Source organism: Apodemus sylvaticus, chromosome 13 (genome assembly GCF_947179515.1).
Source record: "Apodemus sylvaticus chromosome 13, mApoSyl1.1, whole genome shotgun sequence".
Taxonomy (NCBI): Eukaryota; Metazoa; Chordata; class Mammalia; order Rodentia; family Muridae; genus Apodemus; species Apodemus sylvaticus.
The window spans coordinates 68,853,772-68,879,504 of record NC_067484.1 but is presented as its reverse complement, the minus strand read 5'-3'; the positions used below and the strand labels follow the sequence as shown (position 1 = coordinate 68,879,504).

The following is a 25,733-nucleotide window of genomic DNA, read 5'->3' as shown; positions in this document are numbered from 1 at the left end:
TCAGACTAATTTCATTGCATTTATGAAATTTTTGATTGATGAATAAATAGTCTCTTGTTCATTAGATTTATTCATTTATTATAATATTCAGAAACTTACTGTGAAATTCAAGACCAGAGGAAATTTAATACCTGCATTTAGAGATTCTTCTTCTGTTTATAACATCAATAGGTTTTATATCTAAAGCACAAAAAAATTACAAAGAAATAGCAATTCCCCGGAATTCCCAAAGACAATATGTGATCTATGTTTCAGTAAGCAATTCCATGCAAATAAAGAATGGAAATTTCCTTTCCCATATTTTTCAGTCTTTAAAATATATATACAAGTCCTACATAAGATATATGCATTTTAAATATTCATTTGTCCTGTAGTTTGCCATTTTTTTTAATTTTTGAGAACCAGAAGTTTTAATCCTCTTTTGTTTTATTTTTCATTCTTGGGAATCAAACTAATGTTTCACACATGTTGGGACAGTGCTGTACCACTAAGCCATGTCCCTAGCCTCCAAAATTGAAAATTTTAATTAGTGTAAAATTATTTTTGTGTGTGTGTTTTGATTTGGGTCTATCCCAAGTTAGCTAGGTGTTCTTATATTTTCTTCTAGTACTGATTGTAAAATTAATTTTTATTCCCCAGATAACCTGTCATCTAGGAGGCTTACTGCTGAATAAACTCAGTCTTTCTAGCTCTTTCTGAACTGTGACTGGCTGGTTAAACTCAGCGGTTCTGGCCCAAACTTCTCTCTAAGCTGACTGATTCAAACTGGCTTCTTTGGCTTCTCACATTATTGTTCTGCTTGGCTTCATACTAACTTTGGCAATGCTTTCTACTCTTTTAGCTCCTTCTCACTCTCTGGCTCATTCTGTCTTCACTTGTCTGGAGCTTGTTCATTCTTTAACCTCTCTCTGTAAAACTGTCTTCTCTCTGTGCTGATCTAAGTATCCTCTTTCTGCTGTTCTTGTGAGAATTGGGCATATCCTGTCTCTGACTCATTTTGTAAAACCTTTCTCATTCATCACTTTCTCTGCCACTCGATTAGACGTCACTTTTAAACATGGCTGCTTCCTTCTACAAGATAACTTTATTGTTAGGGATTAAAGGTGTGTAGTGAGGGTGTGTCTGTGTTCCACTCGGAAGGATTAAAGATGTGTCATTCCAGCTGGATCTCACAGACTTAGGTCTTTGAATGTAATTCCTTGCCAGAGCAGCCTTGTTGCTGAATTACAACCCTCTACAACATATCAACTTTAGCTTTTAGCTTTACGATCTATCCAAGTCCATTTTTGGTGAATGGTTTGAGATAAAAGACTGAGATCTATTTTCTCTACCCAAACACTGAGCATAAAATTGTTAATATTTGTAGACATCAAGATATTAAATATGCTTAAATAGCTCACCCAAAAGACCTGTGAAAAACTAATCAATGAATTCAGTAAAGATATAGAATACAAAAATTATCTGAAGAAGATATCTGAAAAAGGAATTTAAAATGTTATTTATAATAGCTACAAAAATAATAAAAATTATCAGGTCATGAAACTCAGTAGAAGAACATTTGCCAAGCATGTACATGACCATGGTCCAATCTCCAGCACTACATAAATAATAATAATAAATAAATAAATAAATGATTTCATTAAAAAGAATAAATTTATAGTATTTAGGAGCAAATTCAGCCAAGAAACTGAAAGTTTGTATAATGAAAAGAATGACACACTAGTGAAAGAAATAGAAGTCCCAGATTAGTGTAAAGGTATTTTATGCTCATGGAAGACTTAATATTGTTAAATGCTTATACTCAATAAACAACCTATAGGTTCAATGTAATCCCTATCAAAATTGTAATGATATTTTAACCAAAAGGAGAAAATGTAAGGGAATTCTTTAAAAACCTATACTCCATTAAGTCAGTGTACTGGCTGCTTTTGTGTGTCAACTTGACACAGGCTGGAGTTATCACAGAGAATGAAGTTTCAGTTGAGGAAATGTTTCCATGAGATCTAGCTGTGGGGCATTTTCTTAATTAGTGATCAAGGGGGCAGGGCCCCCCTGTGGGTGGTACCATCTCTGGACTGGTATTCTTGGGTTATATAAGAGGGCAGGCTGAGCAAGCCAGTGGAAACAAGCCAGTAAAAAACATCCCTCCATGGCCTCTGCATCAGCTTCTGCTTCCTGACCTGCTTGAGTTCCAGTCCTGACTTCCTTTAGTGATGAACAGCAGCATGGAAGTGTAAGCTGAATAGACCCTTTCCTCCCCAACTTGCTTCTTGGTCATGATGTTTGTGCTGGAATAGAAACCCTAAGACAAATTTATTCATTTAAGTAAATGAATAAATTTCTAGAGTCATTCAAGCCACCAAATTTAAATAAAGAAGAAATAAACAGCTAAAATTGACACATAGTAAATAAGGAGGTCAAAATAGTGATCTGAAACCAAAAACAAAATAAAACAAAAACAAACAAAATAAAAAACCCAAAAATCTCTAATGACCAAAAAATGCTGAGATGGATTCCCAGCAGAAATCTACTAGACTTTCAAAGAAGATCTTTCTTAATAATAGAAATAGAAAGAGCACTTCAAACTCCTTTGATAAAGCTGGTATTACCCTAACCTCAATACCAGGCAAAGACACACCAAAAATACAAAACCAATATCCCTGATGAACATAGACACAAAACTCCTCAATAAAATACTGGCATGTCAAATACAGACACATATCAAAAAGATCATCCATTGCACCCCAGATATGCAGGAATGGCTCAACATACATGAGCGAATAAATGAAATAAAAATATAAATGGAACTAAAGACAAAAACCACTCATCATTTCAATAGGCACACCAGCTGGTATGAGGCCCCCAACACATAAACAACAGATGACTTCCAGGTCTGTGTTCAGTCAGGGAAGATGAACCTAACCCTCAAGAGACTGGAGGCCCCAGGGAGTTTAGAGATCTGATTGGGTGGGGAGTGGGGGATGGGGACATCCTTGTAGAGATGAGGTGGGGAAGAGGTATGAGATGTGGAACAGTCGGAGGGTGGATGGGGCAGGGAATAAAATCTGGAGTGTAAATAAATAAATGAATAAATAACTATAAAAAGACAAAAAGAAAAAAGCCCTCAGACAAAACCCAACACTATTTTTGTGATAAAAGTCCTTGAGAGAATAGGACTGAAGGGAACATATCTAAATGTAATAAAGGCTATACATATAAAAATAATGCACAGCCAATATCACATGAAGTGGAGAAAAATTTCAATTAATTGCATTAAAATCATGAATGAGACAGGGCTTTCCACTATCTCCACTCCTTTTCTTAGTACTTGAAGCATTATCAATATGACAAGAGAAGGAAATTTAAAAAGATACATATAGGAAAAGGAAGTCAAATTATCTTTATTAGAAGATGGCGTAATATTATACATAAAAATCCCAAAAATTCTTCCAGAAGACTTCCATAATCAACAATTCAGCAACGTGGCACAACACAAAATGGCTTAGAAAAACCAGTAACTTTTTGCATACACACAAACCAAACATTCTGAGAAAGAAATTATGGACACACTTTCATTCATAATAATCTAGAAAAACCTTGGAATAAACCTAATCAAGAGGTTAGAGGGAGACCTGTACAATGAAGACTTTTAATCTCTGAAGAATTAAATCAAGGAAAACACTAGAAAATGTTCACAATGATTAATATTGTAAAAGTGGCCATTTTATTGAAAGCACTTTACCAGTTCAATGTAGTCCAAATCAAAATTCCCATAAAAGGATTTCCAGAAATATAAAATAAACCATAAATTTTATAGCCATAGAAAATCCTGGGCAGCCAAAGCAGTCTGGAAAGATTATCATTGCAAATTTCAATATTTATTACACAATAACAGTAACAAACACAGCATGGTATTAAGATGGAAGCAAACATGTAGACCAATGAAAATAAAAACCAAAGACATAAAAATGAGTGCACATAACCACAGTCACTCGATATTTGACAAAGATGCCAAGACTACACTGGAGAAAAGACAGCCCCTTCAAGCAATGGTTCTGGGGAAACTAGATGTTCTAGATGGTTCTGGGAAAACTAGATGTTCTGGATGGTTCAGGGAAAACTTGCAGAAGAATGCAGTTAGATCCATGGCTATCACCTGCACAATAAATCCAAATGGATAAAAGACAGTGTGAGACCTGAAGCCCAGGAACTGCTAGAAGAAAACATAGGCAGTGCCCTACATGACATAGGTATAGGATTCAGTTTGCTCTGCAATCAGGGCCAGCAATAATCAATTGAGTGAAGAGAAGCCTGCAAAGTCACTCTTTGCCAGTCATACATAGGATTAATACCCAGAATATATAAAGAACTCAAAACATTAAAACAATGTCAAGCAAACAAATGACCCAATTAAAAATGAGCTATAACTATGAATACCGGGTTCTCAAAAGAAGAAATAAAAATGGCATAAAATACCTCAAAAAGTCTTACATCATCCTTAGAAATCAGAAAAATGCAAATTAAAACTACTCTGAGATTTCATCTCACCCCAGTGAAAATTACTAAAATCAACAAAACAAATGACAGCAAATGTTGACCAGGATATGGAGAAAAGAAAAAAATGTAACCATGAAATTTGGAGATAAATTTAAGGAACTAGAAAATATTATATAGAGTAAGGTAACACAGACCAAGAAAGGCAAATACTGCTGGATCCTAGCTTTGAATCTTAATGTGTGCATACATATACCTGGAGTAACCACAGAAACCAGGAAGTTTAAAAAGGACCATTGGGTTCGGGGAGAAGTAACTCTAGAGTGAATAACAGATTACACAGATGGATTTCTGTATATTGAATCATTCCTGCATTCTTGGGATGAAGCCTACTTGATATTAGGTCTTCTTTGAAGGTCTGATAGAAATCTGCATTAAGCCCATCTGTTCCTGGGCTTGTTTTGGTTGGAAGACTTTTAATGACTGCTTCTGTTTCCTTAGGAACTGTTTAGATAGTTTATCTGATCTTGATTTAACTTTGGTCTGCTATCTGTCTAAAAAAACATCAATTTCATCTAGATTCTCCAATTTTGTGGCTTTAGTATTAGGCTCTGATGATTTTTTAATTTCTTTAGTTTCTGTTGTTATGCCTCCCTTTTCATTTCTGATTTTGTTAATTTGAATACTGACTCTGTGCCCTTTAGTTAGCTTGGTTAAGGGTTTGTCTATCTTGTTGATTTTCTCAAAGAACCAGCTCCTACTTTTGTTGATTCTTTGTGTAGTCCTCTTTGTTTCTAATTAGTTTCTTTGTAGATTCTTTGTTTCTAATTGATTGATTTCAACTCTGAGTTTATCTCCTGCCATCTACCCCTCTTGTGTGTATTTGCTTCTTTTTGCTCTAGAGCTTTCAGATGTCTGTTAAGTTGTTAGTGTAGGATTGCTCCAACTTTCCTCTTAGCACTGCTTTCATTGTATCCCATAAGTTTGGGTATGCTATTCCTTCATATTTGTTAAATTCCACAAAGTCTTTAATTTATTTCTTTATTTCTTCCCCGACCAAGGTATCATTGAGTAGAGAATTATTCAGTTTCCATGAGATGTGGACTTTCTGTTGTTTTTGTTGTCATTGCAGACCACCCTTAGTCTGAGGTGATCTGTTAGAATGTATGGGATTATTTCAATCATCTTATATCTGTGAAGGCTTATTTTGTGACTAATTATATGGTCAATTTTGCAGAGGGTACCATGAGGTGCTAAGAAGAAGGTATATTCTTTTGTTTTAGGGTGAAATGTCCTGTAGATATCTGTTGCATCCATTTTGTTTGAAATAAGATGGAAATAGGATAAATTAAGGAAATAAGAGCTTTAACTGGGGTTGAGGAATGAAGGACAATACAGCTCTAGACCTTGGGTATTCTCCAGAGGTTGAAGGTCAGTCCCTAATGCTGAAGATACCAGACTTTGGACACAGGACTTGCAGAAATTGAATTGGTTATGACCTGGAGGCCCCACACACTGAGGACTAGCTCACAGAACTTGAAGGTGCTATGCAAGGTTCCAGGGGAGAAAGAAGTCAGTAGCCCTATTCATCTAAAATCTTACTAACTATAAAAATGACTATTACCATGAGATATCGCCAAAGGTGGATAATGATACTTGTATCTTGGGAGTAGCCAATAGCCATCTGGTTTTTGCTTAAGAACCACTCAGTAGGAGGGAATTCATGCCTCTTACTATAAAAATCCATCTAAATACCTCTTGTTGGTGAATCTACGAAACCTATAAGACATACTACTTAGACCATTTTCTTAAATCAAATGTAATTTCTAACTGCATTCTACTTATCCTAAATAACTACAAGACAAATGCATCTTTTATCAAAGATGCTTTGTTTGGTCACAGGTTAAGACCATTACAGAATAGCACAAATGGTCAAAATGCAGGGAACCACTGACATCAGGGTGCCCAGCACCAATCTACAACACAGTCCCTATGACCAAGGTTCAGGAAACATTAAGAGAGGATAGAAAAATTAGAAGAGCCAGAAAACAAAGATGTCTGCTGTGAAGCTGTGCCCTTCATATACATCAAGGAAGCCACACCTATGAAATTTCAACAATATGGTTGCCTAAACAAGACCTTGGCAATGACAATACCAGTTATTATGCCAGTGTGGATGAGGAAATCTCACAAGGTACTATCGTTAGATGAAGAACTATAGACAATTAAATAATGGCTACAGAGTAAGGGAGAATTAGTCTTCTCCTTAATTAGGTATCCAACAATATGTAGCAAAACCTAAAATCCTAAAAACATTATATATATATGTTATATATATAACATTATATATATATAATGTTATATATATATATATAACAATAAATAAACTCAATATCTTTGTGTGTGTGTGTGTGTGTGTGTGTTAGTTGCTTTTTGATTGTTGTGAAGAAACATCATGATCAAGGCATCTTATAGAAGAAAAATTGTATTAGGGCCTACACTTATGAAAGGTTCAGAGTCCATAAACCATTTGTGTTCAAACATATGAGCCCACGAGGGGTATTCTTATCAAACCACCACAATGTGTGTATGTATGTGTGTGTGTGTGTGTGTGTGTATGTTTGTAACAATAGCAGCAGCAATAACAACAACAGCAACAACAACAACAACAACAACAATAATAATAATAAAAGAGGACATAAATTTGAGAGGGAGTAGGAGCTGAAATCGGGAGTCAATTACATGCAATAACACCATGTCTAAAAATAATATACATATTTTAGTTAGCATGATTTATTGCTAAAAATGTTTAATGAACATTTTAGCTAGCTACTGTAAATATGTTACAAAGAGGAGTATTTTTATTTTTTTGAGACAGGGTCCTAGCTGTCCTGAAACTCATCCAGTAGACCAGAGGTACATCTGCCTCTGCCTACCAAGTGCTGGGATTAAAGGCATATGCCACCCGCTGCCCAGCAAGTTTTTCTTAATAGTTGATTGTCACAAGCCTCATTGCGTATAGAACACAATAAAAGTAAGTACAGGCACTGGAGAGGTGGCTCAGTGGTCAACATCACTGGCTGCTACCCTAGAGGACTTGGGTCCAAGCCCAGCATGCAAATGGTATCTCACAACCATCTGTTACTCCAGTCCAGGGGATTCTTATAGACTTTTATGCTCCACAGGCACCAGAAATGTGTGTAGTACATAAAGATTTATGCAGACAGAACATACAAAACAATTACACATAAAACAACAAAAATTATATGAAAAATTAGTATAATCAAATGCGGTATTCCTGATAATGCTTAATTCTTTCCCTATATATGTAGATTTGTGATAGATTTTATTTCTACCTCTATGATATCTTCTTGTTCTATATTATATTTTTGGTCCACAATTAACAATAGGAAATTGAAGATGTGGACAATGAAGCCACAGATGAAGACAGCGTTTTTCTTTACTCTCAAGTTTTCAAATAGTTGCTTGATGGGTTTTAAACTTTGTTATTTATTGTGTCTGTACATTATTTGTGTCCAAAAAATTACTGTGAACAATGGTCACCCTACTGTATAATAGGACACTAGATATTACACCTGTGATTTTGAAACTATTAGTTGACCTTTCCTGCTTGTGTCAAGAAGCTGCAATTTGTTGTCTAAGTGTGAGTTGTGAACTTCAGTGCACTGGATTCAGCTTTAGACTTAAAGTTTTAAAGCTTTACTTAAATATTTCATTTATCCAAGAATTAAATCTAACAGTTTTTTAAAAAAAAATATGCCCAAAAGGTTGAATGACAGTTGGGAGAGTTAGATATTAGATATAAACACATTTTTTTTTAAGACACAGACTTTGACATTACTGGGTATATGATAAAAATTATTCAAAACCCTGAAATACATTAGTAAATTTAAATGAAATAAGTTCAAGTAAATGGGCTGGATTTCCCAGGAATCCTGTATGTATTTATAGGAATAATACAAATTATATTGTGAAACCTTTATTGAGGAAAGAAAAATGTGGCAAACATGACTCTTTTTTTATGTATACAATGAGCTAGGAATTTTGTAGATAAGTCATACACCAGTGATTTATCTTATTTAGGATTGATGAGCGTGATAGAAAACATAAATTGGAGAAGCATTTTAGTATGTCTGAGTAAAATCTGAATATGAATTCTCAGTAGTTAAGGGAACTAACTGCTCTTCCAGAGGGCCTGGGTTCAGATCCCAGCATCCATATCAAGCAGTTCACAATGCCTGTAACTCCTGCACAATGGGATCTGATGCTCTCTTCTGGTCTCCAAAGGTGACTGTATGTCTCTCCCTCTCCCTCTCCCTCTCTCTCTCCCTCTCCCTCTCTTTCTCCCTCCCTCCCTCCCTTTCTCTCTCTCTCTCTCTCTCTCTCTCTCTCTCTCTCTCTCTCTCTCTCTCTCGCTCTCTCTCACTCTCTCTCCCTCTCTCTCCCTCTCTCTCCCCCTCTCTCTCTCCCTCTTTCTCTCTCTCTCCTTCTCTCCCTCTCTCTCTCTCTCTCTCTCTCTCTCTCTCTCTCTCTCTCTCTCTCACACACACACACACACACACACACACACACACTGAAATTGAATTTATTTGTTTGTTGGTTTGTTCGCTTGTTGAGACAGGGTTTCTCTGTGTAACAACCCTGGCTGTCCTGGAACTCACTCTGTAGAACAGGGTATCTTGGAACTCATAGAGATCTGTGTGCCTCTCTCTCTCCTGAGTGCTGGGATTAAAGGTGTGTGCCACTGCTGCCTGGCGGACAAATTTATCTTTTTGAAAAAAATAAAGTCCTTTAGAATAAATATAAAAGTGTGTATATAAGTACATTTTCAGGAATATACCTAAATATTCGATTATGGAGTAAAATGTTATAAAATATTTGTATGATGAATATTATGTAACATTTACTGAGAAGAAAAAGTATTGTGTATAATGTATATGTGTTATATGTATACAAAGTCTATATAATATATGTACATATAAATATATATTTGTATATAATATATGTATACATTTTATAAATAAACTAATGTTCTCTTCTGAACTCCAAAGGTACCTGTACATATGTGGCACATACGTACATATACACCTACAATATGTAAACTATATATAACTTATAAAATACAATATATATTTTGTTATGTATCTATATAATTTATAAAATATATTATTTGTTTTGTTATATATTCATATAATTTATAAAATGTTATATAGTTTATAATGTTTATGTAATATATTTTCCTGCCATATATATAATATACAAAGCTTATGTTATGTATATTATAGGGAAAGACATCCATCACATATATTAAAAAATCTAAAAAGCAATGTTGTACAAGAATATTACATTTTGGGAAAATAAACACTTATATATTTGCATATGCTGAGGTTAAAGTCTGGAGACTTTACCTCATACCAATACCAATGAGTGAGACTTAAGAGCACTTTAATTTTTGTTGGTTTAGGAATTAAATAATTTGAATTTGGTTCAGTATGTATTTTTAAATACTATTGAACCAAAATAAATAGAAAGACAAAAATAACAAAAAATAAATTAAAGAGGATACAGGTGGGCTTTACCAAGATTGTTGTCATGTTTTTAACAGGCTATCGGGTGTCACTATTGACCCTTGGAAAGAATGATTTAAAAACCTTCCTTACTCCACAGCTCTTGCCAGGTTGAGGAACACTAATCCTCGTATCCCACGTATCAAGGCTGTCCAATATATCCTGTGTGTGTGCTGATTTATGAATCAATGAATGTTTCATACACAGTTAAAATTTTAAATGAACTATGACAGCTGGATCACAGGTGTCTTCATTCAGCCTGAGATACTACAGAAGGCCACGGATGAGAGGCCATGATTAAAATTTGATTAGGAAGGATATTAAAGATCTGAGGATGACAACTCTGCGGTAATCGATGTGATCCTGGATTAGAAAGAGGGACAGTGAAACTTTCACCAACTTCTACTAGCTAGAAAGCAACTTCTCATTTCTAGTAACTGCCACTGTTCTGTTCCAACTTTGATATTTCAACTTTTGATGTTGTCTTGTATTTTCTGCCTTTACTGGAGAGCTGGCCAATAGATATGGACAAAAAAAATCATAAAATATCGATTTATTTGGAAGCTTTGTACACTTTTCCTGCTATGTGAGGAACAACTACAGTTGGCACCAGCCGAGGCATGTTGTGGGTGTATCCAGCACTATGACTTTTCAATGATGGTCGCAGAACTAAACCAGGATTTCTTCTCAACTCTTTCAGTATAGTATGCTTCGTTTGCTTGTGATAGAAAAGAAGGAAAAATACAAAGCAAAATGGAAGAACATGAATGTTATTTCAAATAACTTTAATAAAATGAGCTTTGTTAAGGTAATTATCTCATCAGAATGCCTCAAAGTACCTGTTAATATTCATAGAAACCAAAATCCATCTCACCTTGGCTCATTTTGATGTCATACATTTTATCTATCTTTTTATGTTGTATGTCAGACTGCTAAATGAACTACAGTGAAATCCATCACTAAGAAAATGAGTGAAATTTATGCTGAAAAAAATCAAAGTCATTTGTAGAACCCCACTACTTCCATGGAATAGTGTGAGTGGGAAATATTGCCTCCAGCAAAGGCTGAGAATACAAGAAGCATTTGGCTTATGGAAGATCAATCATTTTTTTACAGCATGATTTGCCAAAGGTGGTGGTGGTGGTGGTGGTGATGGTGGTGGTGGTGGTGGTGGTGGTGGTGGTGTGTGTGTGTGTGTACATATATATATGTATAAATATATGTATATACATACATATATACACATATGCATACATATATGTACATACATATATACATATACATGTATACACACACACATATATACATACACACCCACATGCATACACATACATATGTAAGAGACTATCAAAATGAAGTCTCTAAAAAAAAAAAAAGAAGAAGAAGTTTGAGCCAGGCAGTGATGCACACACCTTTAATTCAAGTACTCAAGAGGCAGAAGTAAGTGGATCTCTGTGAATTCAAGGCCAGCCTGTTCTACAAAGGGAGTTCCAGGATAGCCAAAGCTATACAGTGAAACCTTGTCTCATAAACAACAACAACTACAAAATAAAATAAAAAAGTTTGTAATTATGAAAAGCAGCTAAATAGGATTCCATGTAAAATACTTGACATTACTAGTTTTCTGAGCAATAATGAGATTCCTATTAGAGGTGTGTATAGTGGACAGATGTTAGATTACTAAAAATGAGACAGAGGAGCCTGGGAGAGAGCTCAGTGGTGGAACATTTGCAATGTGTGTGCCAGGCCTTGGTCTGAATTCCCAATATCCTCCCACAAATATATTTATAAGCCAATCCCCTCAAAACAAAACAAATCCACCTCACCCAAACCACAAAACAACATGGCAAATAAACCAAACAAAGCAGAAAAGGAAAAGAGACAAGAAGCCTGGCAAGAAAAGGGTAAGCAACTAATAAATGAGATCTCGTTAAACTAAAGATTTTCTGTACGGCAATGGAAACAGTTAATCCAAAGATGAGACGGTCTATGTAAAGGGACAGAAATCTTTGCAAGCTATATATCTGACAGAGGTTTAATATCTAAAATATAAAAAAACCTTATTTAAAAAAAAACTTTAAACAGGAAACAACTCGATCAATAACTGGTCTGATAATATGAACAAACTTTCTCAAATTATAGCATATAAATGGCTAGCAAACTTGAGAAAATGTTCAGGTTTACTAGACATTGTAGAAATGAAAATAACATCAGTATTCCATCTTCTCCAGTCATTAAGGGACAAAATGACAATGGCAGGCCTGGATGTGAACAAAATGGAGCCTTTATTCTCCATTTTGTAAGAGTGTGAGTTAGTCTAGCCACTAGAAAGCCTGTATGGAGATGTCTCAAAAACCTAACAAATATCTTCCATAAGACCCAGTTTCAACAAAGCATAAAGAGATCAAAATACAAGAAAATTTTATTTTATTTTTATTTATTTATTTATTTATTTATTTATTTATTTATTTATTTATTTATTTATTTATTTACAGGCAGAGTTTCTCTGTGTAGCCCTGGCTGTCCTGGACCTTGTCCTGTAGACTGGGTTGGCCTCTCCTCACAGAAATCCACCTCTGTCTCTGGAGTGCTGGGATTAAAGGCCTGTACCACCACAGACCGGCTCAGAAAGACTCTTTAAAGGAAGAAAAGAGTCCTGAAAAAACATAAGCTTCCTGGAGAGTCTGATAATCTTTGCCTTTGGAATTAAGCTTCTTTATCAATGCCAGCTCATTAACATCTTATGAGAGTCAAGAGAGATTAGAAATGGATAGAAGTAGTAAACTGTCCACTGTCAAGGAGCTGTGATATAAATGACCCCCAAAACCAACAATTACTTTATATTTGTATATGCAAATAAATACTTTTTAAAATTATGTAGATATTTTCCCCTGAATCAGTAGAAACAATGGGTTCAGAAGTCAGAACTGGGATTTCATTTAGGCTGAACCCATCATAGCTTGGAAAAACAGTTCAAATGCAAAACTGTTCAATAGTATCCATATCTGCACATGTATGTTACTGTCTGTCTGTCGACCTACTATCTGTCCGATTGTCCATCTATGTATGAAAAATCAATGACTATTTTGGCCAAATCCCACTTGGGAACAAGAATGTTCTTTAGTGCTAAATTCCCTTTTTACTTTATTCTGTGGCTAAATCCCAAGAATTGTAAAGGAGAAACAGGGCCAAACAAGGCTTTCTATTAAAATAAGAGATCCAGTGATGAATGGAGACTTGGAACTCGTTTTAATGGAGAACATAGAAGCCAGAAGTCAGCTTAAATCCAAACATATGAATTGGGGGCATGCACTGAATCTCAAGTAGAACTCTGTTAGTAATTTAGTGAATTAGGATGTGGCTTGTCCTAAACAGCCATAATTCTTGTTCCAGAAGGGCTCAACTTGCTTCTGGATTGGCCTGTACAGCTGCTGCCTACTAGATGTGAGTCATTGAGAAAATGCTGACTAGGAAAACACAGAGGGTAGATTCCTCTGTCCCTCAATAGAATTCCTCCGGGTTGAACCATCCCATTAATAAATACTCTTTGGCACTGCTATTCAAAGAATTATAAAAACTACTTAACTATATTGTATTGCAGCTTTCTTACTTCATCTTGTCTTTGTGGCTAAGTAGGAAATTGTTAAAGTCACCATGAATTTCAGATAAACTGCCTGTAGACACATCATCAATGATTCTACCAATGAAAACCCAAAAATGTCTGTTTGGAAAAAAAGACTTTAAGTCTGGATGATGATGATGATGATGATGATGATGATGATGATGATGATGTGTGTGTGTGTGTGTGTGTGTGTGTGTGTGTGTGTGGTGTGTATTGACATGTTTGGTGCACTTGTAGAGTCAGAGGACAATTTTGGGGAGTCATCTCTCTAGTTGCACCTCCTTAAGCCCAGGTTTCTTTTGTTTGCCCTGCTCTGTGTTGCCCATGATAGCTGGTCCCTCCCAATCCTCAGAAGACTACACCTTTGTTTTGATATAATCTTATTGCAAAATGTATATCTTGTTGAGAGGAGCTCAAGAGTCCTAACCCTTTTGAACAAAATACATTTTTGAAGCAGTATCTCACTATACAACCCTGCCTGGCCTTGAATTCATGAGGCTCTTGCTTCTGCCTCTTGAGGGTTGGGATTAGTTAGAGACATGGACTGCCATGCCTGCTATGAGATGTTGTTACTTTAAACGCTACTTTGTGTTATACCATCTCTTAGGTGTGTCTATTTGTCCCTCTTTTTATTATGTAACACATGCTCAGTTTGTAGAGTAGCATGCATTTACCAGTTACAAATAAAACTTAGAAGCCCTTAAACATGCCTTTAAGATTAGCACTTGGGAGTTGGATGCAGGAGTATCAGGAGTTCAAGGCCAACCTCTATTATACAGCCAACTCAAGGCCTACCTAGGCTACACAAGACATGGTCTTAAAGCAACCAAACTTGTTAAAAACAAAAAGAAAATTAGATTTTCCTCTTTGTGACATATATTTGTGCAATGACCAGCTGGAAACCTGATAAAACTAGTGACTAATCAGTATGTTCTTTTTGTCCTACACCTCCAAAACTCAGGGCATGTGGTTACTGAAAGTGAAATGATTTGTGATGGTGCCAGTAATAAAGGAAATTTGATGTGAATTAGGGGAGTTTTCTGAGTTTGAATATTTTTCTTTCAGTCTTAATTCTGTTGTGATTGTTTTTTTGCTGCTGTGAACAATGATCTCATGGAAGATGTATTTTACAAATGTAATTAAGGAATATAATTGAGGAATATGATTCCAAAGTTCTTGTCTAGCACAGAGGTAGACAAACACAATGTCCTGTCTTATGACTCTTATATGTCACTTTTTACTTGCCAAACCAAGAAGTGATTTTATTTTGTGATATATCAATTTTACTACATAGCTGGGAATAAGTTTTTCCTGGGACTGGTTTAATGGTTAAGGGCACTTACTACCCTTCCAGAGGACCTGAGTTCAATTCCTATAGCCATATTGAGTAGATCATAACCACTTGAAACTTCAGCTCCAGGGGTTCTGTTTCTGTCCTCAGGGGGTAACTGCACACACATATCAGACACTCACACAGACACATAAAACAAACAAAAAGGAAACAATATACATACACATCAGATATGAAAAGGCAATTTGCTCTTTTTTATTTTCAAGATACAGGGTAAGTTCTAGAAGTATTTGGAAACTTTGAAAAAGCTAGACTTTGAGTATGTTCTTCTGTCTCTACAGCTATTTACTTCTTAAACATCACAAATGCCTGTGTTTAAGGAGTCATACTATACATAGATGGTTAGCCAAGATGTCATCTGTGAACAGTTGTTGCACTCATAAACACCACTACTACCAATAACAATAGTGTGCTTGTCAGATAGTGTACAAATCACTTATTAGTTCTTCTAATCACAACAGTCTCATGAGTTTTATTTTTGTTTCTTCTACTTAAAACAAGCAAACAGAAGGTTAGGTGTTAAAAGATACATGAATATGTGTAGCTACCTCCGTATTTGGTGTTCCCAGTCAGTTTTATTCTGCTTTTTAATTGGAATTTGTAATGGTAAACAGTAAGGAATACATAATGGTGTGACTGAAGCATTAGCATAAATATTTGTAGATGAGGCACTTAGCAACAGTGTGAGAAAGAAATCAAATTCTGAGCATTGGTAAGGTTGGCAGGAAGCTCAGTATAATAGTGCGAGATAGGAAATTACTGTGGTGCCAACAGAATACCATCTCTGTAGTACAACGTCCCTGGAAAAGATGCTAATTTTGCTGCTCCTTTGCCCTTTCAGTCACTGAGGGAGTAAATACTAGTTGATGCTTACTTCTGAAACACAAAAATGGAATCTCAGCTATTACTCTTGCTGAATGACAAATTTCGTCCCCTGTCCACCCCCCCATTGCCCCCCCAGGCACGGGGGAACTCTGAGGCTTCTGTTTAAAACATCACAAAGTCCTTGTCACCCTTATCTCTTCCTTAAGTGCCTGTGATCTTTTCAGGGGCATAGGACCATGCATGGTCAACACCCAGTGGCTTTGAGCAGTAGTGGCATCATCGACTGTGAGGGCTGCAGGAGACGAGGGGGAAGAAAGGTCACTTTTCCTGACAACTTATAACTTGATTCCACTTACAAGCCATTTGTTTTCTGAAATAAGTAATGGGTGAGGACATAGGCCAGGTCTACAATTTGTGCACTTGAGAGATTAAGGCTCCTGGAGATCAAATTACTACAGCGAACAGACAGAGCTTCTGGGGGATGTTTGGGAAGGATGCAAACAGAAGAGGGAGAAGCCAGAGACCTTAGAATGGAGACAGGAATAGATTTTGATGGAAATTGCTTCCCACTCTGCACCCTTGAAGGAACAAAGAGGACAAATAGGCAGCGATGGGAGGAAAACTGGCTTCTCTAGGAGGCATGGGTTAGGTCGTGGGATGTTGTTACTGGATGCATTTAGTAGGTTGAAGGAAGGGTGTGCTGCTGGCCCCCATCTTGGAAATCTGGTTTCTGTTAACTTGTCCTCTCAAGCAGGGAAGCATGCCAAATGACAGGTCCCACTCTGGCTTCCTTCCACTAACATAGCTCGAAAGTTACCCAAGAGGCTCTCTATGTAGTTCAAGGATCCTGGGAGTTGAGGTAGAAAAAGCATCTCTAAGCAAGCAAGAGCCATCTTGCATAAGTGGCTGTAGTTCTTTAAGCCTTGCTGGGAGAGATGCGAGGGCTGGGAAGGCTGACTATTCAGAAAAGAGAGGAGGCAATGACACAGCATAGAAAGAACGGCTTCCTCTTTCTCTGTTCCTTCCCTTTTCCTTAACTGAAGAGAATTTGCGTGGCCATTGTAGCAATTAAAAGAAGTCTGAGGGGGCACAGGGGTACAGGAGCCCATAGGAGCCCCATATTAACAGAAGATGAGCAGCTGCAACCCTTGAAATTGCTGCTGTTGTAAGATAAATCCCAGCCTCCTGCGTTTGGTTATAACAGCAGGGTAGTATTCTTTTTTTTTTTTTTCTTTTTTCTTTCTTTTTGCAAAGCATTAATGAGTTCATACTCCAGCCTGCCTGGGCAGACGGAGAGTAACTCTTTTGATTTAATGGCGTTGTAGGCTCTTGACGACATTGTCATCAATTAAAGAAAAAAAATTAATCACTCTTGAAAGAAAATGTCTTGGGCGATAAATGAAAAAAGGTTTGAAGTAGGATTAGCGAAAGCATGTGGGAAAGAATAGCTTAAAATTTTACTAGATTTTATTTTCCTACAGTGACCAAAACAGGTTGAATATGAGTTTTTTTTCTTGAAGCTTGACAGAGTCAGTTGTTTAAGTAGAGAATTTTAAACACTGAAATACTGGTTAATTGCCAAAGTACACACTGAAAGTTATGGCACGTGGCTGGGAGCTGGACTGAGTGCTGGATCTCAGGATACTTAGATTTGCTCCCCGGGAGAAGGCATTTGTCACTTTGCACTTTGACCTGGGAGTTAAAGGCTTTCTGTAGTACTAAGAAGGTGTGAGGTCAGCTTAACAAATGGCCCATATTTCTAAAACCCCAAAGCACCTCCCCGGCAGCGTTTACTTTCCCTGTCTGTTACGGCACCGCCCAGGCCCCCCTATAGTTTATTTTCCTGGATGGCGCTTTGAAATCTTGACTTGGGGAGCTGATAGTAGGAGTTCTAGGGACTCGGCGGCTTTTCTCAGGCTAATTTTACGAGATGCTTTAAGCCTGCTTGGGAGCGTGAAGACTGGATGAACAGGACGGTGGGGGCAGGGAGAAAGGGAGTGGCCGCGTTCCCGCGGTCTGCTGGGATTCAGCGGGTCGGGGGATGAAGAAGAAGAGGCTGGAGTAGGTGGAGTGGCAGGGCGGTGCACGGTCGCAGTCAGCCGCCACTCGGGTGCGGAATCCGAGCTGGACTGGCACCCCCTCCCCCTCCGCTTCTCCCTCCCTCTCCTTAAAGCATCATCGGAGGCGGCGGCTGGCGGTCGCAGAAAATCGAGACCCGCGGACCGCCTGGAGGCGAGTGGAGGAGCTGGGATATGGGGAGTCAGCGGGGGCGGCAGGGGCCGGAGCCCTTGAGAACGCCTGGGAGGGGAGCCGTCTCGGGCGTTTGTAGTGCGTGAGGGGTGAAGAGCGGCGAGGGCGGAGGCGGGGCCCGGGCCCGGCGTGGAGCAGGCTCGCCAAGCCGCTGCCTCCCGCCCTGCCCTGGCTGCCTCTGCCAGGGCCGGCGGCTATGGAGCAGGCGGGCGCCAGACCTGGGGCGACCGAGCATCCGCGACCCCTGAGGTCCTTGCCCCAGCTGCTGTTTCTGTCTTTCCGGCTGCTGCTGGTGCTGCTGCCAGGCCCAGCGGCCTCCCAGCTACGATACTCTGTGCCGGAGGAGCAGAGCCCCGGCGCGCTCGTGGGCAACGTGGCCAGAGCCTTGGGGCTGGAACTGCGGCGCTTGGGACCCGGCTGTCTGCGCATCAACCATCTGGGTGCACCAAGCCCGCGCTACCTGGAATTGGACTTGACCAACGGAGCGCTTTTCGTCAACGAGCGCATAGATCGCGAGGCACTGTGCGAGCAGCGGCCTCGCTGTCTGCTCAGCTTGGAAGTGCTGGCTCACAACCCGGTGGCAGTGAGCGCGATCGAGGTGGAGATACTGGACATCAATGACAACTCTCCGCGCTTCCCGCGGCCGGATTATCAGCTTCAGGTAAGCGAATCCGTGGCACCTGGAGCGCGGTTTCACATAGAGAGCGCACAGGACCCTGACGTCGGCGCCAACTCAGTGCAGACCTACGAGCTCAGCCCCAGCGAGCACTTTGAGCTGGACCTTAAACCCTTGCAGGAGAATAGCAAGGTGCTGGAGCTCGTGCTGCGGAAGGGCCTAGACCGCGAACAGGCTGCCTTGCACCACTTGGTTCTCACTGCGGTGGATGGGGGCATCCCAGCTCGCTCAGGCACAGCTCAGATCTCTGTTCATGTCCTGGACACGAATGACAATTCTCCTGCCTTTGACCAGTCTACTTACCGTGTCCAGCTGCGGGAGGACGCTCCTCCAGGCACATTGGTAGTGAAGTTGAACGCCTCGGACCCGGATGAGGGTTCTAATGGTGAACTCAGGTACTCTTTGAGCAGCTATACATCGGACCGGGAGAGACAGCTCTTCAGCATAGATGCCACTACAGGGGAAGTGAGAGTAAGTGGGACTCTGGATTATGAGGAGTCTTCTTCCTACCAGATCTATGTGCAAGCTACTGACCGGGGACCAGTACCCATGGCGGGTCACTGCAAGGTGTTGGTGGACATTATAGATGTGAATGACAACGCTCCAGAAGTGGTGCTTACAGACTTATACAGTCCAGTGCCTGAGGATGTTGCCCTCAACACTGTTGTGGCTCTTCTCAGTGTGAATGACCAAGATTCAGGCTCCAACCGGAAAGTAAGCCTGGGTCTGGAGGCTTCACTGCCCTTCCGGCTGAATGGCTTTGGAAACTCCTATACCCTGGTGGTGAGTGGCCCACTGGATCGGGAGCGGGTAGCTGCCTACAACATCACAGTGACAGCCACTGATGGGGGAGTACCACCACTCACATCTCAAAGGACACTGCAGATTGAGATCTCTGACATAAATGACAACCCGCCAAGCTTCCTGGAGGACTCCTATTCCATCTACATCCAGGAAAACAATTTGCCAGGTGTGTTGCTTTGCACTGTGCAAGCCACAGACCCAGATCAAAAGGAGAATGCAGAGGTGACCTACTCACTCCTAGACAGGGAGATTCAAGGGCTGCCAGTCACCTCTTATGTCTCCATTAACAGTGCCAGCGGCAGCCTTTATGCTGTCAACTCCTTTGACTATGAGAAATTTCGAGAGTTTTTTGTGACTGTGGAAGCCCAGGATAAGGGAAGGCCACCACTAAGCAGCACTGTGACCGCCAACGTGTATGTGGTGGACGTGAATGACCACGCCCCTCATATTCTATACCCTACCTCAACTAACACATCAGCAGCCATTGAGATGGTGCCACGGACTGCCCCTGCTGGCTACCTGGTCACCAAAGTCATAGCCATGGATTCAGACTCTGGGCAGAATGCTTGGCTCTTTTACCATTTAGTCCCAACTTCTGACTCAGATCTCTTTAAAGTAGAACTTCACACAGGAGAAATTAGGATTACCAGGAAGATAGCAGATGAGAGTGGTACCACTTTCAACCTGACTGTGGTGGTCCGTGACAATGGAGAGCCACCTCTATCAGCTACCGTGGCCATTACGGTAGCTGTGGTGGACAGGGTTTCTAAAATGCTCCCTGACACTCAGAGACATATTAAGAATCCTCGGACATACTCAGAGATCACACTTTATCTGATAATAGCATTAAGCACAGTGTCTTTTATATTTCTCTTGACAATCATCGTTCTGAGCATCATCAAGTGCTACCGCTACACAGCTTATGGCACGGCATGCTGTGGAGGCTTCTGTGGAGTGAGGGAGCGGAGCCCTGCAGAACTGTACAAGCAGGCCAATAACAATATCGATGCCAGGATACCACATGGCCTCAAAGTACAGCCTCATTTCATTGAGGTTCGAGGCAATGGCTCCCTCACCAAGACCTACTGCTACAAGGCCTGCCTGACAGCAGGCTCAGGGAGTGATACTTTTATGTTTTACAACACAGGGGCCCAGACAGGGCCAGGGCCTGGGGGAGCCCAAGCCTCAGTGACTGACAACAGGCAACTCACAGGCCAAAGTAGGCACAGTGCTGGGAACCTGATTATCCTAAAAAATGATGCTCTCTCTCAAAATGAGGTGAGATGGTAATCAAAGTTGTCTTCCAGAAAGCCATGCATTTTTTTTTCTTGTGTCCCTTCCTCCAATTGCATGTGGTTGGTGTTACTGATTTATTAGCACCAAAAGGTTTATCTGGTAAACTGAGTATTAATGGTAACTGTGTTCTTATTATAACCTGCTGTTTGCTCTGTAGAAAATTAGCCCTGGAGAATTCTTTTACTTACTATTTTCTAGTGGTACACGTGAAGAATTAGCCATAAAAGTGCTTGAGAGGTGAGGATTCGTCTTGGGTATCTTTTGTTGAAGCACAGCTCTGTAGAAATAGAACAGGTCTGGGAATAAGAGTTCTATTACTAGGAGGTAATGTGAGATTCAAAGAGAAATAATCTCTGCTGTATCATCTACAGGGTAATTGCTCTGGACTTTAAAAAATTTAAATATATGAGCTCTGAGACCTCCAGAGATATGTGGTTTCCTCCATATATTGTTGCTGTTTATATCTTGGAGGTCCACAGTGAAAATGATTGGCAGGTATATCTATCTCTGTGTGTTTGAGGTCAGCTTGGTCTATATACAAGTTCTAAGCCATCTGGGACTATATAGCATGAGGTCTTGTCCCTAAAATGTATTCAGTTAATCACACAGGACTAATGTGATAGGCTCCTCTGTGACTCCACCCTGAAGTGAGAAACTAGAACATAGTCCTCACTCTGAAACTAGAATTTGCAATGGCTAGATGATGTGGTCTCTCTTGTGAGAGGAAATGAATGGTAGTAGGCCAGAGTAAATGAGTATACATTTGTCTTGTTGGCTGAGGGAGCTCATAAAGGAGTGGTATAGGAATATGTAGGGATGGTGGAGATCAGGACAAGCTGAATAAGGGGAGTGTGGGACAAGAAATCCAGTCTAGCCAACATCCTCAGCATACTCGGAGTTCATCTTAAGATGAGGTGTCAGCATTCACTTTAAATACCAGTAATCTTCCGATTCCATGTTAGCCATTTCTGTGCCTCTGATGAAATGTAAAGGATAATTCTCAAGGCTTTTGTGTCTTTAAGTTAAATGAAAATACTCTGAAAGCATAACCTTGTTTTCTGGATCTGAAATTAGGCATCCAATGGTATAAAGAGGCTTAGGAAGAGGATGTTTTTTACTGTACATGGTGCTTAGTATATGTAACAGTTTGGGGTTTTAAGTAGTTACAGGCCAGATTGGTCCTTATAATGAAGAATGCATACAAATTACTAAAAAGTACATTCATGTGCAGGTATACTTGGATGGGAAAGTCCCAGGGCATGCCTAGAATAATAGGAGCCTGCCTGGTGGTCCCTTAAACTTGTATTTCAAAGCAAAAACACTGTCCTATACATATGGGTAAATTTTCTTTTCAAGCAACAACTCTGTAACTAGGACTTTGAGAGTCAGCACAAAATGAATTAACACTATTTGTTTTTCCCATAGTTTACGATGTTTCATTAGCATATTGGTATGGTTTACTAATGTCTGCATTTTTACGTTTAAAGTTCACAGCCATCTTGAGGAGAGTAATGTGTTAGCACAGAGTCATAGATTGCATTTTCCATTTTCCTGTGGATATTATTTCACTGATCAGAAGTAATCAATGCTGGGTTGCAACAGGAGGCAGACTGCAGACTAAGGAAGAAGGGGAATTAAGAAAATGGGCAGGGCGAGGGGAGTGAGTGGGATGTCTACCCATTCCCAGAATTGTTACAGGGTATCGTTGGAAGCCTTTAAAATGATTTGTCTTTACATAAGGATGCTATAGACCGATGCCTAGCAAGTTCAGGGGACAGGGGACTGGGGGCAGGCTGCAGGTGGTGACAAAGCATGGAAAGCAAGCCAGACAAGGCTCAGCTTTGCCACCAGCTGTGTGCTGGAAGCTTGGAAAGATGATGTGCTTGCTCTTTCTCTTATGACTCACAGCTTGGGGCATTTTGATACGTGAACTATTTCTGTCTTACACTGACCTGTGTGTGAGTAGTTACTGTGGGTCACAGACCTTTAATCTAGGGATAAAGCTATTCTAGAAAATGATGGCTGTCGTGGGTTTTGCCAGGAGAGTGCATGAATGTAGTAAAGGCAAACGGTATCTGGTAGACATCTCTCAAAATGTAGTGAGGCATCCCAAGGTCTACAGCTCCTGTGTTTATTGCAGCTATGGAGAAAAGTGAGACCCATTGCATAGCTTGGCAAAATGGTGACAGAAGTCAGTCTGTCTTGAAACCACTGTTGCTACTCTGCCAGGTTGGGCTTTCTCTTTCCTTACCTACCTACTACAGGGTACTGGGGTTGAACTAATTCCATGTGCCAACCTTAAAATTAAATGGAGACTGGAAATGGAAAGTGAAAGCATTTGTACCCGTTGACCACTCTGCTCTGTAAAACGTACACTAGTTTGCAAAAATGTGTATATGTGATTTCATTGCTTGTAAGTTTTACATGAAACAAAGATTATCAGAGAGGTTACGTAACACAACACACTGCTACACTGCTAGTTGTATTTTAAGCCTCATCAGTTTGACTCTAAAGCCTATGTCTTCTTCAGCAGTAAGAGTAGACAGAAATCCCAATTACACGCACACACATTGGCATGGCATATTTGGTCAAAATGCTACTGCCAGCTATTTATTTATTTACTGCTTTGCTGTTGGCAAAGCTTACCCAGAGCCTTGATCTTTGCCATTTCACTAAGGTTTCTCTTGTTGCTTATTATGCATCAACATTTAGTAGCAGATTTTGATCTTTAGGTAGATTTTACAGTGCTGTTTAATTGTTTGGTTTTTTTGTTTTAGTTTCATGTTTGGTTTGTTTTAATTTCATGAGTTGTGCTATGACAGCTTTTTGGCAACAGGACAGAATTTCTCTTTGGAGCCTTCTGAAAACCTAAAGTGAAAGTAGTTGGCACCTCTTCCAGAGTCTCCATGAAAAGAGACCAAGTCCTAAGATTGATTGCTAATGAGTCATTTCGAGTACTCAGTGGCACAGCATGCGAAGTCATAAAGGAGCAGCAGAGACATTTAACCCTGGCTTCGCTTTTATGTATAACGAAGCAATTTGCAGACATCATATCCTCGGTTATTTCTACCCACTGTATGTGCATAATGAACTTAAATACAGACATGGGGATCTGAAAGAGTTAACATAATCTTTCAGAATACATCTCCTCTAGGGCCGACTTTGCCATCTGGTGGCTCTGTCCTATTGTACACACTCTATGTACAGTAAAGTGATGGTGTGGTTTTTATTTTGTTCTTGTTTTGTTTTTAAAACTATAAAATGATCAGAATAGAGAAAGCTGCTTCTTCTTCTCTTCCTCCTTTGTCTTGAGATAGGGTCTCATATTATCTAGACTGATCTCTTAACTGAATATGTAGTTGAGAATGACCTGATCCTCGTGCCTCTATCTCTTGAGTGATTATAGGCATGTGATACTGAACCACACAAGACCAAGAGATTTTATTTTATACTTGTTATTCTTATGTCTGTGTATCTACACAAGTTTATTTTCACCATATGTGTTTTGGAGCCTACAAAGGGCAGAAGAAGGCATTGGATCCTCAGGAAATGGAATTGCCAGCAGCCATGTGCTACCATGTGGGTGGTGGGAGCTGAACTTGATCTGCAAGAGCAGCAAATGCCCTAAACCACTGAGACGTCTCTCCAGCTCCAAGGCCAAGGGATTTTAACTATGAATTTATGTTCCAGTATTTCATCTTTGATGACCAGTTTTTGGTGGGTGGGCTGTTTAATGTTGCCATTTTCATTGGTTATAAGGAGATCTTGAGGGAACAAAAAGTTTATCTGTTCTTGGTTGGATAGTACAAAGTTTTCTTCAAATGACTTCCTTCATTTGAAGGAATGACTTGTTTTTTTTCCCCATAGAGAAAGTTGAGCCAAAGGAATAATGTTTCAGTTCTCTCTTTAGACATCTTCTGACTAATGGTGAAATGTGTTTCTTGTGGCTTGATTTCCACTGACCTACCATCTCCTCAGACCCAGCAGTGAGCTATCACATGGGCATCTGGTCTTACTCAGAACACTCTGCAGGGACAGAGCTTGGCATATTATACAGTGTCTATTGGCACTCTGTCTGCCTGACAGAACAGCAAATTCATTTCTGGATTCTTGCCCTGAATGGATATGAATTTTGCTTTCAATGAGAGGTCAGAATGATGTCAGTTTCCAAGTATTTGAGGAAAAATTGCCATCACCAAGATGCAAAGGGAATTTGATAAAACAACTCCTCCTCCTCTTCCTCCTCTACTTCCTCTTCTTTCTCTTCTTCCTCTTCCTTCTCCTCCTTCCTGTTAACAAAGTGATTGCTTGTATTTTGATATTTTGGTTTCTTTTTTTTCTTCACCTCCCACCCTCTGATCTCCTCCTTCCTCTCAAGTAGCTCCCATTTTGATTTTGTGTCACATGTAATCTATTATTACAGGTTTTTAAAATTACTTTTATTTTTTTACAGTCCAGTCATTACCCTCCTCTTGGCCTGCCCTCCCACAGTTCCTAATCTGATTCCTCCTCCCCCCTTTCCCCAAGAGGATGCCCCCCACACCCACCAGATCTTCCCACTCTCTGGGGCCTCAGGTCTCTCGAGGGTTAGATGCATCTTCCTTCACTGAGGCCATACCAGGCAGTCCTCTGCTGTATATGTATCAGGGGTGGGGCGTGTCAGATCAAATAGTGTGTGTTGCCTGCTTGGTGGCTCAGTGTCTGAGAGATCACAGGGGTCTGGATTAGCTGAGACTGCTGGTCTTCCTATGGGGTCATCCTCCTCCTCAGCTTCTTCGAGCCTTTCCCTAATTCAACTATAGGGGTCCCAGACTTCACTCCACTCAT

General features: G+C 39.7%; 2 protein-coding genes across 4 annotated transcripts in view; both read left to right on the top strand.

The window, feature by feature from the left end:
- Positions 1-18,209, top strand: part of Pcdhac1 (protocadherin alpha subfamily C, 1) — a 56,939-nt gene extending 38,730 nt beyond the window's left edge. The window contains exon 2 of the mRNA XM_052155981.1: positions 18,054-18,209. Coding sequence (XP_052011941.1) covers positions 18,054-18,209 — 156 coding nt within the window. The remainder of the gene's footprint in view (positions 1-18,053) is intronic.
- LOC127663731 (protocadherin alpha-4) overlaps positions 1-25,733 on the top strand; it is a 213,887-nt gene that overhangs the window by 151,162 nt on the left and 36,992 nt on the right. Inside the window, exon 1 of one of the 3 annotated variants that reach the window (XM_052155423.1) lies at positions 17,913-20,888. The exons of the other annotated variants lie outside the window; for them this stretch is intronic. Within the exon in view, the coding sequence (XP_052011383.1) occupies positions 18,327-20,888 (2,562 nt within the window). The 5' untranslated portion in view covers positions 17,913-18,326. Of the gene's footprint in view, positions 1-17,912; positions 20,889-25,733 lie in introns of those variants that run through there. 3 annotated transcript variants of the gene reach the window in all.